We start from the raw sequence: 15,913 nt of genomic DNA on the forward strand, positions 1-15,913 counted from the left end.
GCTCCCCGCCTCAGTCATCTCTGCTGTGCTGGGTGTGGTGTTGGCTGGGCAGTGAGAGAACCCCTGAGCTCCCTTGAGAGCTGTGGACCCTCCGCCACCCCACCAGGCACCGAGTTCACTCAGCCACCTGGAACCGTGGTTCACAGACAGCTGGTTCTCTCTGACCAGCAGTCCAGGACAGGGTGAAAACAGCTAACTCCTCGCTGGGTTCCTGCTGGCCTCTCCTTGTACTTCAGGGATTGTCTCCTGTGCCTGAAGACGGCATGGAAGCAGGCCATGGGCGCACCTGAACATTAACAGCAATTTTCACAGAGCCTGCTGGCAGGCCCCACCTGGCTCTCTAACCGACGATGAACCCAGAGTGGGAAAGTTCGAGAGTCCCCTCCCAGCCCTGCCTTGTGCAGCGGGAAGACTGTGGCCCCAGAGAAGGTTGCAGATTCAGGGAGGAGTCAAGAGGCACCTGGGTGGCAATCCAGGGCCAGGGCCAAGGTCAAAGGTTGGGGAGGAGGAAGCAGGAGGCAAAAGCGCCTTCCTGTATCCTGTGTCCCTCACATCTCCTAAGGCCCAGTCTTCCTGTCTATGGCAGCAAAGGTAGGATCCCCACCTGCATACTCTAGGGACCTGGAATTGTTCTGCTTCTCCCTGGGCCTCAGTTTCCCCATCTGTCCACATGAGGTGGGGCAGGAAGTGAGCACTACCGTGGGCCCCTCCTGTTGCCCAGCCGCATGCTGGGCTGGAGGGTTGCATCACATGAGCCCCCCAGAGAGATCCCAGTTTATCACTCTGCTCTTAGCCCGGATCTGGACCTCTAAGGGGTGGGCGCCAGGGGGTTCTCTCATGTTGTGCCATGTGAGATAAAATTCCCAGATCCAAGCAGAATCTTGTCAGACCTGGACAGCGGGTGGGACCCCCAGACTTTAGACCAGTGACCCCCAGCACTCTATCCATCTGTCCTTTTGTTTATTGTTTCCTTAGGAGCTACAGCCTCAGCGCAAATCTTGGGGCGTGTACCAGCTCCTGGGAACGATTTAGGTGGGCAGACGGGAGGAGAGGTGGCCCTCTGAACCCTGGTATGTCTGGTTCAGCCTCCCAGGCTGGTCCGGGTGTGAGGATGTGAGGACGCAGGACTTTAAACAACCAGCCCCCGCCGCTGCCATTCTCCCAGAGCAACGGAGCCGCGCGGTTCCTTGGCAACATCCCGAGGAATCCAGCCGTGGCGCACTGGCTCCCTTCCTCTCTCCTCCCACTCCTGCGGAGGCAGGAGGCGGAGGCAGGAGCCCATTATAAAAAGCGGCCGCCTGTGAGAGCCGGGGGTCGGCGGTGAGCTCAGGCAATTCGGCCCTGTGTGCCAGCAGCAGCCCCACCTGGACCTCTCCGCCTCATCCTTCAGCCATGACTTCCTCGCCGTGCTCCTGGCTGCTGCTCCTGGTCGCCCTCTGCCATCTGACCATCCCGCTGGCGGGTGAGTGGGGCCTGGTGTTGGCCATGAGCAGGGGGACGGAGCTCCCAGCTCCACCTCTGCCCCTCAATCATCGCATCAGGGACCCAGAACCTCCTTGATAAGGCCTGTGACCTTGTCAGCCTTTCTGCTCAAAAAGCAGCCCCTTTTGGAGGGATGTGCTGGGAGGGAATGGGCGCCCCTCCCCTGGCCGCGGATGCAGAGCTGTCTGGCTCTCCTGTCAGAAAGATCCATCTCCAGGGGCCGGCCCTGCATGAGCCAGGGAGCAAAGTGCCTTCCTCGTGGCAGCAAGGAGAGGTGATGGGGTGGGTGGCACAGGGTGCCCAGATGCGTGTGTCCTGGGAGGGGCATCGATCTCCACCAGGAAGGGCTGGGGGAGCCCCTGGTGGGCCAGAGGGTGGCAGGCCCTTGCAATAAATAGGCTGGGCCTTCCAGCCCTAGATTAATGTGTAACCAGCGTCCTGAACTCCTGAGTCCCAACCTGGCTTCAGACCAGACCACAGTTAGATCTTGATCTGCCCTTATTACAAGATCTCGTAGGAGTAGGGGACCCTCATGAAGATCAAGGTCACTTCAGCCTATGCATTGGGCTCATTCTCACCGATCTAGTGTGTAGCCCGGCTCTCTCTGCCTGGGGCTCCCTCACCGCACCATTGTCCCCTAAACACAGCTTAGCAAGTGCCTCGCCTTCCGTCACTAGCTCTCTGAGGTCCAGGACCAGGGAGTGAGTATTCATTCCACCTGATAGCGGTAAGATGGAGGCTCAAAGAGGCTTAGAAACGAATCTGAGGATGCACACAGCCAGCAAGAGAGGCAGGAAAGGACAAGACTCATTTGATTGGATGCAGGGGGGAGAGAGAGGGAGAGAGAGAGAGAGAGAGAGAGAGAGAGAGAGAGAGAGACCCACTGTAAGTGGGCCCTAGGCAGGATGGGTCATACGCTAGCTGTGTGGCCCACAGCTCCTCTGGGGACCTTAGTGCCTCCTGGCACAGGGAGAGTCAATTCCATCCCCAGGGAGTACCCCAGCCAAGTGACAGCTGGAGACTCAGAGAGGGTGGGTGTTTGCCTTAGGGCACACAGCCTGTCTCTGGATAACAGAACCAGTTCCCAGCTTCCAGGGCACCTCCATGGAGCACATTTTCCCTCAAACACTCCTGTCTGGGAAAATCCCAGCAATAGGACAGGGAGTGGGAGGGTGAGTAGGTGGGTGGGAGGTGAGCACTGAGAGCTTCCTGCTGCCTGGGCTTGGGGCTCTGAGACCTGGTGTGCAGAAACAAGAAATGCTGGGAGAGTCAGCCTTGCTCTGTGACACTGGGCAGTTTCTCCATTCTTTGGAACCAGCTGCTGGGCCTTTAAATATAGGCACTACCGCCTGGGGAGTGTATGATGTTCTTCTGAGGCATTTTGGAAGGGAGAGTGGGTGGAGGGCTCCTTTCACTAAGCCAGTGGGAGGCGTGCAGGGTGGGGAGGGGGTCTGCGCTCCAGAAGTCCTGAACACACTATATTTAACATCCCGGGGCTTCAAGACCCCTTGGTCTGAATCTTGATCATTGACTTCACTGGGAAACATGATAGCAACCTCTCTGAGCTTCAGTTTCTCCTCCTGTAAATCCTTTCACCCTGGAAGATCTTGCAAGCCCTGTCCCTTGATGCGAGAGAGTCCCTGGGGGCTAGAGAAAGACCAGGGGATGATCCGAAACCCGGAGAGTCCTCCAAGGAAGGCTGGGGGCTTCCTGCTCACCCTGGCTGGTGCAGGGACGCTGCGTCAGTCCCCAAATGTAGGTTTGCGGGGCTGTGTCAGGCAAGGATCCTCCACTTTATGTAACAAATCTGCAGCTACAAGTCAGAGCAGAGATTTGCCCCCTCCCGCACCCCCCAAGCAGTGACGCATTCACACCCACTCACACCCCAGCAAGAAAGAGAAAAAACCTGTTTTAAGCTTGCTTTAGTCGGCACCCCTCACTGGTGGTGGAGGTGGATGAGGAAGACAGGAAGGGTAAAGTCAGACTCAGATCCAGGGCCTGTCAGATGAAAAGAAAAAGTCACTGATTTATTTCTCACATGTGTCATCCAGTGCTTTCTTCTGCATTCTGTTTAGCCATTCATTCGTTTTTCTAACAGTTACGAGTGGACAGACACCTACTGTGTGTCAGGCACTGTTCCAGGTTCTGGGGCCACATCAGTGAATAACACAGCCAAACATCCTAGACCCCAGGGGGCTAAAATTCTCCTAAAGAAAACAGACAAACTAAATCAGTAAATGACTTAGTCTTTTACAAGAAAATGAATGTTATGGTAAACTTATGCATGTATGTACATATATATGTATGTGTACATAAATGTCAGTGGTGCTGGAACAGACATATGACGAGTGACTTTAACAAACGAACGTCATAATGTCTCAGTTTAGGAGGCCTGAAGTTGAAGTTCAAGTGTTCTCTAGGTGAAATCTCTCTCTCTCTCTCAGCTCTGGGGGACAGTCTCTGAGCTTCTGCCTCTGGGAGACCTTAATGCAGTTTGTCATCGCTCCTTCCCCATCTCTGCTTTTCAAATACTTCTTTCATCTCTTATATTTTATTATTTATTATTATTATTATTATTATTATTATTGTGTGTACCGTCAAATCAGATCCGACTGGTACAGGAAGAGATTGCCCCTTCTTCTCCATCAGAGCATCTGGTGGATTCGAACTGCGTGCCTCTGGGATTGCAGTAAACACTTCTTTAATCTCTTATTTTAGTTCTCAAGCTAGACTGAGTCAAGATACATCCTACACTAATCCTGCTTAGTTAACATAACAAAGACAATTCATTTTCAAATGGGATTGTAATGATAATCACAGAGAGAGGTTGACATTTTCTACATGTGTTTTGAGAGTACACAGTTTAACCCATAACTAAGTAGATAAACAGCACAGAGAATGTGAGAGAGAGTAAGACAGAGGTGGAGAAAGGAGGTCAAAAGGCCCCAATGATAAGGGGATATTTAACAGTCTTGAGAGAATGAGCCATGCGACTATTTTAAGTGGGGGATTTTGCTCCCCAAGGGTCATTTGGCAATGTCTGAAGTCATTCTGAGTTCATTTCAAATGTCACATTTTGGCTGAGAAGTCAATGCTATTAGCATTGAGTGTGAAGAGGCCAGGGATGCTGTTAAATGTCCTACAATGCACAGGACAGCGTCCACAGCAGAGTTTTCTGGTCCAAAAAAATGGCAAAATTAGTCCAAAGTGAAAGGAAAGAGTGCTTTGTTTTTGTTGTTGTTGTGTACCATTGAGTCGGAACCAACCCATAGCTGACCCTCTGGTGGGTTTTCAGAGGCAAGTTAATCGCACAGGAAGAAATTCCCCATCGTTCTCCGCAGAGCAGTTGGTGGACATAAACCGTCTGCCTTTGGGATTTCAGTACAGCTTCTTGCCACTAGGCCACCAGATACACACACACACACACACGCACACGCACACGCACATGCGCAAATATATTTTTTAATTGTGATTTTAACGGAAGATTTACAGAGAAGTTACATTTTCATTCATTCATTGTTGTACATTTCCCTCCCTTCCCCTCTGTAGCTCACTTTCTTTTTTTAAAAAAAATATTCATTCATTCATGTATAACTTCCCCTTTCCCCTCACCCAGTCCACTTTGCAATGCACTCGTTATTCCAGACTGTTGTCATACATATAACGCCTAAGCACATAATTCATTTTAAACAGTCCTTGCCTTCATCTGTTCCAATGTAATTTTCATTATCTATCCACTCTTTTTCCTAGTGTTCTCCCAACCCTCCATGTCAGTCCTACTTTATAACAGTGGTGTTACGCCGTATTTGTCCTTTTGTGGCAGAGATATTTCAGTCAGCATAATGTCCTCCAGGGTCACCCATGTTGTGTAGTGCTTTACAAGTTCCTTGTTTTTTCAGTGCTGCATAGTATTCCATTGTGTGATGATATCATAGCTTTTTTATCCATTTTTTTGTTTCTGGGCACTTGGGTTGCTTCCATTCCTTTCCTATTGTGAATAACGCAGCAATAAACATGAGTGTGCCTACATCCATTTGAGTAGCAGCTGTGGTTTCTTTAGGGGATAGTGGAGTTACTGGATCAAATGATACTTCTATTTCCAAGCTTTTGAGGAAGCATCAGACTGCCTTCCGTAGTGGTTGCACCATTTTACACTTCCAACAACAGTGAATAAAGGTTCCAATCTCCCCACAACCTCACCAGCGTTTGTTGTTTGCTGCTCTGTTGAACTTTGCTGTTGTTGCTGGGGTGAGATGATATCTCATAGTTCTTTTCAGAGCTCCTCTCTCTAAGAAAAGAGTGCTCTAGATATATGAAATATTTAATCTCACAACCACTTTGTGAAACAGGCTTCATCATTTCTATTTTAAAAAGAAGGGAAATGAGGCTCAGAAAGTTGAAACAACTGGCCACGCTTGTCTCTGTTGTCTCACCCAGAAATTCCTGCTCATTCCTGCCTGCTGGCTTCCTAGCAGTCCTCGAAGGCCAGTTGAAAGCTCTTCCAGGAAGGCTTCCCTGATCACGTGCAGTTGGAAGTGGCTTCTCCTTGCACAGAGGAGGGGTGGGGATGGGAGGCGGATGTGTTCTGCAAGTCCGCATTTGTCCCCAGTGTTCGAGGTGGCCTGGAACCATGGACCATCTAGGGCTAGTATGAAAAACTAACCACACAGCATTTGGGCAGGTTATTAACCTTTCTACACTTCATCTTCTGCATTTGTCATGTGGAGATAATGGAACGAGTTCCCTTTTGCAGAAAAGTTGGGGGTTAAAGAGAGGAAATGTGTACCTGTACTGAACACAGGTTGCTCAACATCAAAAAACATGTGAGCTTGTCTTAGCTGTCCATTTAACTGGGACCCTGGAAAGTAGAAACAGGCCATGTTCACTCCAGTTAGCCGCACAGCACCCAAGACAGTGTCTGGCACTAGCAAGAAGTGTTGGTGGATGGAATTAGCATGGTGATTGGATATAATTTATTGGCATTGAGGAGCTCTCTTTCAGCTTAGAATCAGCTCCTGCAGAAGAATAAAGTCAGAGCTAAAGACAAGGAAGGCCTGGGGTTTTATCTCAAAGATAGTTTTTAAAAATGTTGAATCAGAAAATGGATGAACGGATGTGTTAGCTATTAAAGTATGGATGGTTGGGTAGAAGAAGTGGGGGAGACGATGGATAGAGACAGAGAGTTGGCAGATAAGAGAGTGGGTAGCAGGTATACGGGGGCAGATACAAGGTGGCAATTGAGGGTACACAAATGGATAGATGAGACAGAGTTTCATATACTTTGGGCATGTTCCAGGAGGGTCCAGTCCTTGGAGAAGGGCACCGGGCTTGGGTAGGTAGAGGGCCAGCACAGGAGAAGAAGATCCTGGAGGAGATGGATTGACCCAGTGACTGGAGAAATGGCAGTAGATGTGCCAGAGACAGTGAGACTGGCTCAGGATAGAGCAGGATTCAGACCTATTGTTAATAGGGTTGCTGTGAGGTACAGTCGACTCAACAGCACATAACATTATCATGGACAACAAATGGATAATTGGAGGAGCGGTAGACAAATTGAAAATTCATTCGCTCAGTGGATATTAATTGTGTATTCGCCTTATCCTTGGTATTAGAGAACACTGTGGCACCCAGACAAGGTGAGGTCCCCACCCTCCTGACACTCCTGGTTGAGGTGTTGAAATATGAAAGGTACTAGAAAAGATAAGAAAATCCTAGCGTCCTGAGCAAACACCTCGGCCACATAAATGACAACCTGCCCAGGTAGGACTGTGGTGTTCAGGCATGCGGCACCCCAGAGGGTGGAGACTTGGAGCGTAGGGTGACTGGTGGCACTTGAAAGCTCTGAAGGTGGGCCTTCTTATCCTTCAGGTTCACCTGCGGGCCTCCTTACCTCCACTGAACTCCAGGTTCCAGGGTACAGCCTTTCTGAGGCTTTCCCAGAAAGTCACCCACCTGCCCGGCCTGGCCACAGTGCAACCGTTCGGCTCCACTCCGCTGAGTCATCCGGAGGCCCTGCTGGGGGAGAAAAAGGGTGTGCAGGCCAGCTTTCACATCCTGATTCTTGAGGGTGTTTCCTCAGTGACAAAGGGCAGTTCAAAGCTTGGGGAGCCGCCACATGAGTCTGCCTGCTCATGACCTAGCTGCTAGTGCCCCCCGGATGACCCATCCTGTCCTTAGGCCAGCCCCGTAGACCCTGAACCACACACCACCCACAGGCAGCGGCTCCCACTGAAGGGCGATGAGGAGAACAGGTTTTAGAAAACAGTGCTGGGCACTTGTGTGCATCTGTATTAGAAAAGGTGGTGTGTGTTCTCTGACTGTGTCTGTATTTGTGTGTGATCCTGTGTGCTTAGGTGATGCTCAGGTATCAGCTAGGGCCCCCTCAGGCCCCTCAGAATTAGATAAGGCTGCTCGGTCCCCCCATTTCAGCCCTGGGAATCCTGGCTGTCAGGTCTTTGCAAACTCCTTGAGGACCTTGCTCCTGCTAAACGTAACCTTGACTCAGTTCTGAAACTCAAGGTCTTCATTCTTTACACCGCTGCCCCTTGTTCGCACCAGGCAGAGTTGATTTTGCTGGGCATTTTGGAAGAAAGGGGAGGCCAAACACAATGAAAACAGTTTCAAATGACTGATGAGTTTCTCTGTGGCTTCACCTGGCACAGCCATCTCCATGTCCCTGGCCAGGTCCCCCGACTCTGTCACATACACACCTCATCTCCATCTCTCCTCCTTACTCCTGCTTCCACTCAGCTTAGCTCTCACGTCTGTCTGATGCTGGACATTTCCGTTCCTAAATCATCATAGCAGAACCAAGGATTCCTCAGACCCCTCCTTCCTTAGAAAGCAATTGCGCTCACACGTTTAAAAACGTGTGCTATCTGCTACCTGTTTTCTTGCTGCCTGTGTGTCCTTGGATGTTTTTTTGTGTGTGGAGTATGTGAATATGTCGCTGTGTTTGTGGGTGGTGTGTGTGTGTGACTGCAGATGTGGTGCGCTGTGTCTGGCTTGTTGTCCCCGAGGCCCAGAAGGGCCCGTGAAGTGAAGCAGTCGGAGAGGGAGGCAGAGGTGTATGTGAGTGTGTGTTGGGGTGGTCATCGCTGACCAGGTGGGCTGCGGGGGGTGAAGGAGAGCATGGGAGGGTAGGGAGGCCTTGGCTGGGAAGGGCCTAGAGTGGCTAAATCGTCTACACACAGGAAAACCTCTCACCTCCCCGAAGAGTTTTCTAGTCCAAAATGCCATCAATTGCTGGCTGTGCCACCTCAGACAGATCCCCTCACCCCCGCTCTCTGTGTCCCTCTCTGGCTTGTCACTCCCCTCCGTACAACAGAGCAACGACAGCTGGCACTTCCTGCTGTGCCAGGCAATCGGTACTTTATAAGTAAGACTTCATTTTCATGGTTCCTCACAACAGCTCTGAGGTGCCCTTTTTAATTTATTTGTGTGTGTGTGTCCCATCAAATCAGGTCTGACTGGTACAGGAGGAGATTGCCCCTCCTTCTCCAGCAGAGCATCTGGTGGATTCGAACCGCACACCTCTGGGATTACAGTGCAGCTTCTTGCCACTAGGCCACCAGAGCTCACCTGTCGCTGCCCTTTTTAATAGGCAGGAAAACTGAGGCACGAGACGTTTGGTGACGGCAGCACCTGAAATCAGGGTCTTGCAGGGAGGGTAGAGCTGGGGCAAGGAGGGGCCTGGTATGGGGCCAGGAAGCTGGGAGTCTCTGGCAGGCCTGCTGACCGGGGCTTCTGTGTACCCAGGTCAGCACCATGCTGTGAATAAATGCCCCGTCGTGTGCAACAAGATGACGTCAAGGATCATGCTGGCCAAACTCATCAGCTATGAGCGCAACCGACCGTCCTGCGGCAGGCCGGCCATCATGTAGGTACCTCCCCCGCCACCACTGTGTCCACCCCCCGTCTGCCCCTTCAAACGCTCTGGCCTGCCTATGACCTCGCCGACCTTAGTCACTTTGCAGCCTGACCAAGGTGGGGAGCGTTTCCTGAATGACCCACTGTAGTGGCTCGGAAGGGGCTGTAGCTGTCACTGTCGCTGAGGGAGGACGTTCCTCAGAGGCTGGATGTGCTCCATGCAGCACTCAGGCCTAGGCTTCGTGGGGAGGAAGGCATGGTGGTCTCCAAGTGCAGCCCCAGACTGACCAGCTGGCACGAGTCCTGACCTCACCCCTTGTCAGCTGTGTGACCCAGGTGACATTGTTCGCCTTCTGAGCCCTGGTAAAATGGGTACTGAAGTGCAGGTTTCTTCCTTCCTTTGATAGATCAGGATATTGAGGTCTGGAGACTTTAAGTGGCCTCAGGGAAGGATCCAGCTGAGCCCAGACCCCCCGCTCCACAAGCTCAGATGCCTTTTCTTCAGGCTTCTGGGAACCTCTTCTCTTCCCCGGGGCTCCTCTCAGACACTGTCCAGTTCCATAGCCTGAGACCTGGACGGGCAGCAGCCAGCGGCCAGAGACCCTTTATAGTGTAGCTCAGCTGCACGAGGCCCCGCACACTCATGCCTCCAGGGTCGGCTTCCGAGAGGCGAAGTGTGGGGTGTGCTCCTGCCCAAATCCTCTTCTCAACCTCAGGCTCATTTCTCCCAGGTTCCCCCCAAATCCGTGCTGCTTCTTTCTGTGAAGAACGGAAGGGGAAGCCCCAGAAGAGGGCAGCACCATGCCTGTGGGAGCCCGCAGGAGCACGCTTGTGTCTGTGGCTTGGAGTTAGGCCCATTGCCCTCTCCAAGCCTCAACTTCCTCCTCTGTAAAACAGCGATGAATGTGGTGCCCACCAAGTGGGATAGGTGTGAAGTTTAGACATAGCCACAATGCCCAGCACAGCTATGGTACAGAGCAAAGGGCCTGGCCAACTCTGAGCCTCGATTTTGACAATGAACCAGCCACTTTCTCTCATAACTTTAGAGGAAGTTCAAGGCTTGGAATATAGGGTCCCAAAAGGACCTCTTTATAGGCGGCTTTGCTCACGAGGTACCTTGCAGCCCAAGGGCAAACACAGGAGAGGAAGCGTAGAGGCCAGAAAGTAACAATCAGGAGAGAGAATGAGGAAACCTTGCGAAGCAGGTTCTTTCCTCACTGAGGAAAGCCACCGAGCTCACCGACCCCACACCTGCTAGGTGTGGGGTCCGTTCAGGAAACTGAGAGCCTCCATCTTAATACTAATGACTCCATCATCAACATGTCTATTAATATCAGCTTTTACTGGTTCTTGTGTTGAGTCAAGAGCTCCACGTGATTTACATTTTTGCAGCAACAGGAGAGAGGGAGCAAATCAGCCCAGGCTTGCTGGGGCTTTTCCACTTTGAAAATGGAAAGTCCCACATCCTGAGGACACACTCACCTCCAGTTTATGCAAGGCGGTTGGTCACCCTACCCAAACTCTATTAACTGTCCAGTCGGTTCCAACTCACAGAACCCCATAAAGGACTGCATTAAGGTCAGTGCCATCACGTTGCAAACCCCATTATTGAATTTCTGAGGCTGTCAATCCTGGTGAGAGGAGACAGTTCAACCTTCTCCCAGGGAGCAGCTGGTGGATTAGAACCCACTGAAGATGCCTTTGGGGTCACTGTGCAACTCACTAAATGCTACACAATCAGAGTGCCCTACAATACACCCATGTTGTGGTTGTTATATTCTGCAAAGTTTGAACTGGACCTTCTAGTGGGTTTTCAGTGATAGTAAATCACAGAGGGGCAGATAGATTGTCCATGAGAGCAGCTGGTGGATTTGAACCACATGCCTTTGGGTTGACAGCACAACCACTAAGCTACTAGGGTTCATAGCAACCCTATGGTTTGGTTGGAGGTGGGAGGGATTTGTATCTCCTCCATTCTCAGGGGAGGAGAGGAAGCAGCAGAGGTGACGTAAACTGCCACAGGCCTCAAAGATAATAAGCAGCAGCGGCAGGGTTGGGATCCAGGCCTGTCCACGGTGGCCTGGGTTCTGGTGACCAGGCGTCACTGGATCTCTGTCTTCCTCCCTTTTAGCTTGAGAACCAAACAGCATAGAGTCTTCTGTGCTGACCCGGCTGAGAAGTGGGTGCAGGAAGTCATGGAGCAATTGGACCGCAGGGCAACTGCTCTGACCCCAAATAGTGGCAAGTTTGAGAAGCAAATCGGCGTGGGTGAGCCCAGGACAACTCCAGGCACCGAAGGAACGGACCAGCATGCTGTGACAGAGCCCAGGGCTACAGGGGAGAGCGGTGTGGAGCTGACGTCTCCTTCCCAGGAGGCACAGAGGGCCCTGGGGACTTCCCCTGAGCTGCCAACCGGAGTGGCTGTGTCTTCAGAGACCAGGTCCCCCTCAGCTTCAAAGACTGAGGATGCGGGCCCCCCAGCTGGGCCCGGAGGTACTGAGGTTTTCAATGTGGCTACAGTCTCCACCATGATCTCTACCATGATCACCTGGCCCAGTTCTGCCACCTACCAAGCTGGGCCAGGCCTCTGGGTAAAAGGGAAGGCCTCAGAGACCCCCTCCACTGAGCGCCCTTCCAGTGAGCGTCCCTCCACCAAGACCCCACTCACCGAGGCCCGCTCCACTGAGCCCCTCTCCACCGAGGCCCCCTCCACTGAGGCCCCCTCAACTGAGGTCCCCTCCACAGAGGCCCCCTCCACCAAGGCCCCCATCATTTCACATTCAGCCACAGAGGACCACATGGGGCCTGAAGGGGACAAGGGCCGAAGTCTGGAGCCAGAGAACTCTCCAGAATCTGTCCCAGTTCACACAGATGCTTTCCTGGACTGGGGACCCGGCAGCCTGGCCCATGCTTCTGTGAACCCCCTATCCTTTGAAGGAGCTCTCAGCAGGGAGTCTGGGGCTGAAGGCAGCTGGGCCCCCAAGGCCACAGAGGCCATTCATGCCACCAGAGACCCCCAGAGCCTGAGTGTCTTCATCACTCCTGTGCCTGACGCCCAGGCGGCCACGCGGAGGCAGGCAGTGGGCCTCCTGGCCTTCCTCGGCCTCCTCTTCTGCCTGGGGGTGGTCATGTTCACCTATCAGAGCTTCCAGGGCTGCTCCCGCAAGGTGGCAGGGGAGATGGTGGAAGGGCTACGCTACGTCCCCCGGAGCTGTGGCACTAACTCGTATGTGCTGGTGCCAGTGTGAGCTGTCCACCTGCCTGCATCCACTTGTGTGACTCAGACAGTAGCCTGGGGTTCCCCCCATCCACCACCCCACTCACATCCAAGGGCCTGGCTGGAACTGGGAGGCGGGGTCCTCTAGACAGGCTGGCTCCCAGCTCCCATGCACACCCCAGGAAGTCACCCTTGACTGTTCTTGACTTCTTGGGGACTGAGGGGTGGCTTCCACCACTCATTCTGACGTCCCGATCCAGAAACGTCCCCTCTGCTGCTGGCTGGCTAGAGGTCCCCGATGAATAATTATTTATTGAACCCTAGCTCCTCAGACCCGTGCTCCCTGGTGGGAACCCCACGTGACAAGTGAGCCTCCAGCCAGGCCCTCCGCCCTCACCCTCAGACCCATTGTGTCTCCTGGTCCCGCTGCAGTTGCCAAGTCCCCCGGCCACCTGCGGTGCTATCGTCCCTGCCCTTGTACAGAGTCCACCCCAGCCGGGGACACGTGTTTTGTTTTTTTCTTTCTTTTCTTTTTTTTTTTTTTTGCATGAGGCTAGTGTGGTGTTTCCCAGCTGAGGCTCCGCGCGCTGTGGGAAGAGGTAGGGTCTAGGTTGTGAAGGCGAGGAGTTTGAGTCACAGGGCTGCCATCAAAGCCACACGGCATGTGCGTGATGGGGGGAGGGGTGGCCCCTGTCCTTTTTCTGTGCCTCTGGTTTCCCATCTGTGAAAGGAAAGAATTGAATTTAGATAAGTACGTGGCAAGCACATTATCACCGGAACTCACTTATCAACCCAGATCCCCTCTTCCCCATAGCCCTGGCTGACCCCTAATGATCATTCCCACTAGACCGTATCCTTGGACCCTGTGAGCTGGAGAGCCTGCTAGGACTGCAGTGTGGGGCCCCGCAGACTTCCTGAGGTGGGCACCCCACTTTGGAAGGCTCCTCTCTGTGCCCTGGACTCTGCCAGTGGGGTTGGCTGAGGGGCTAAGGGTGAGCCTACAGGCTCCCTAGGATGCCGAGGCCTCCCGGAAACAGCCAGAGCAAAGCTGTGGGAGACACCCTACATTATGCAGGTGAACGGGGCTCGATGTCCTCCGCCTCAAACATCCTAAGTCCAGGATTTGCTCTTTTGTCCCTGTGACCCGGCTTCCCTTTTCGCCTTTCTCGTTCCTGAAAACACTATTCTCTCCACTCGAAGATCTCCCTCACCTTCGCCCCCATTGTGGGCAGGAATTTCCACAAGTTTCCACGTGGTGATGGAGCCTGTCTTTGAAAGGGATTCTGGGGAGGGAAGTTGTGGGCGAGTCAAGGGTTCCCTTGTTGGCCACTAAGGGCTCGGACATGCCCAGAGGGGCCTGGAGGCTAACTGGGCTGACCACCACCCTCACCCTTCAGAGTAACCCCTCCCTCCACCTGAGGAGCCTCCCATGGACTGGGCTTCGTCCAGGGAACAGTGGGTGTCATATTTTTGCAGATGGGACTGAAAGCTCAGAGAAAAAGAACAGGCTGTGGTCCGCAGAGGAGGGCCTGCTGCTATGCCTGTTGACACTCCTGTGGACTGGCGCGGGACATTTGGGAAGCTTGTTGTCACCAGAGAAGAGGAGAGCAGTATTGAACACACTTGGTTCTGGCCTCTCCAGTCTGGAAGAGTCTTCAAGGGACAAGTCTTCAGACTCTACTCTTGTGAAAAAGAGATGGGGTGGCTGACGCCCCCCACTTCCGCTGACAGACATTGTTAGTTCTTCAAGCAGGACACGGAGAAGGACAATTTTGGGATGACTGTAGAAGGCGTTGGTTGATCCTTTTGCTTTTCCAACACTCATCACCAGTGTCAATGCCATTTTGTATTTTACTAATAAAACTGGAAAGTCTTGTGAATGAAATAAGAGTGTTGTCTCTGGCAAAGGTCCAGCAACAAGACCCTAAACGTGATCAACAGGAGAGGGGCCAAGACCCTTGTCAGCCCTGGAGGAGGTAAGTCAGCAGTATCCAGCCCTTCTGGGCCCAAGGGGCAGGACTTTACAATCAGGGAAAGAGGTACCCACGCTACCTGGAGTGGTTGAGGAGTTAACTGGCCTGAGTCTGTTTTACTAAGCTGTGTGGCTTGGATTACTCACTGCCTTTGCCTCTCTTTGCTGTGTGCCAGAGTCGGAACTGACCCATAACTGACCCTCCAGCGGGTTTTCAGAGGCAGTTAATCACGTGGGAGGAGCTTGCCCATCCTTCTGAGGAGCGGCTGGTGGCCTCAAACAACATACCTTCAGTATTGCAGCGCAGCTTCTTGCCACCCTTCTGGGTCCTTATCAATGCAAGCATTAGACCTCTCCTAGTGATCCTCCCCTCTGGCAGAGATCAGGAGCCCCACCCCAGGCCCGTCCTGGAGGCCCTGGCTTCACCTTTAGTGACTGAAGGAACCAGAGAAGGTAAAGAGGCCACATTTTCATCCATGCTCCTTGACTCATTGCTGGTTTAGATCAAGACACAAAGACGACTTTGCCTCAGGGTATTATAAGGACCACCCTCCAGCCCGAGGTGTGTCTCTCGCTAACAGACAGATTAAACTCACTTGAGCAAGGAATTTTTTTCAAAGAGACAGCATCTTGCAAGATACATAGCAGCCCAAAGCAATGCAGAACTCCTCACCCAGGAGGATTTGGGGCAGGCTGGTTATATTATTTGGTATGTTTGTTGCTGTTACGTGATAATCCAGTGGACGACAACTCATGGTGGCCACATGGACACCAGATCTGACCCTTAGCGTCCTTGTGACTTCCAAAATGGCCAAATTCACTGTGTCCCTCAGTCTCATTGAGAGGCTTTCTCTCCATTGCTGGCCTTCTACCTTTTCCAGCTTAATATCTTTTTTTTTTCTTTATTCTTGTGTACCGTTGAATCGGATCTGAATGGTACAGGAGGAGACTGCCCGTCCTTCTCCAGCAGAGTATCTGGTGGATTCGAACCCCACACCTTTGGGATTGCAGTGCAGCTTCTTGCCACTAGGCCACCAGAACTCTGAACTCCCCAGACAATATGCCCAAAGTATGTGAGATGAAGTCTCACCGTCCTTGCCTCTACGGACTCTAGTTGCACTTCCTTTAAGACGGATTAGGACCTTTCCCTTCCTGGTCCGTGGTATGTCCATTACTCTTCACCAACACAACTCAAAGGCATTGATTTTCTTCAGCCTGCCTTACTATTCGCTGCCCCACTTTCACATTTATACGAAGCAACTGAAAATACCATGGCTTGGCTCAGGAGCACCTCAGTCTTGACACTGACGTCCTGCTCTTTAGCACTTTGGACAGGTTCTTGGCAGCAGATTTCCCTAATGCAACAGGTTTTT

At 52.4% G+C, this 15,913-nt stretch overlaps 1 protein-coding gene across 1 annotated transcript; it reads left to right on the forward strand.

Moving 5' to 3' along the window:
• Positions 1-1,392: 1,392 nt before the first annotated feature.
• CX3CL1 (chemokine (C-X3-C motif) ligand 1) lies at positions 1,393-12,599 on the forward strand. Its single transcript, XM_006897141.1, has 4 exons — positions 1,393-1,462; positions 9,241-9,361; positions 11,483-11,942; positions 12,054-12,599. The coding sequence occupies exons 1-4, from the start codon at positions 1,393-1,395 to the stop codon at positions 12,597-12,599; spliced, it is 1,197 nt and encodes a 398-aa protein (XP_006897203.1).
• Positions 12,600-15,913: the final 3,314 nt, after the last annotated feature.

The sequence above is a fragment of the Elephantulus edwardii genome, unplaced genomic scaffold (assembly GCF_000299155.1).
Source record: "Elephantulus edwardii isolate Elephantulus edwardi_28Jun2011 unplaced genomic scaffold, EleEdw1.0 scaffold00201, whole genome shotgun sequence".
Taxonomy (NCBI): Eukaryota; Metazoa; Chordata; class Mammalia; order Macroscelidea; family Macroscelididae; genus Elephantulus; species Elephantulus edwardii.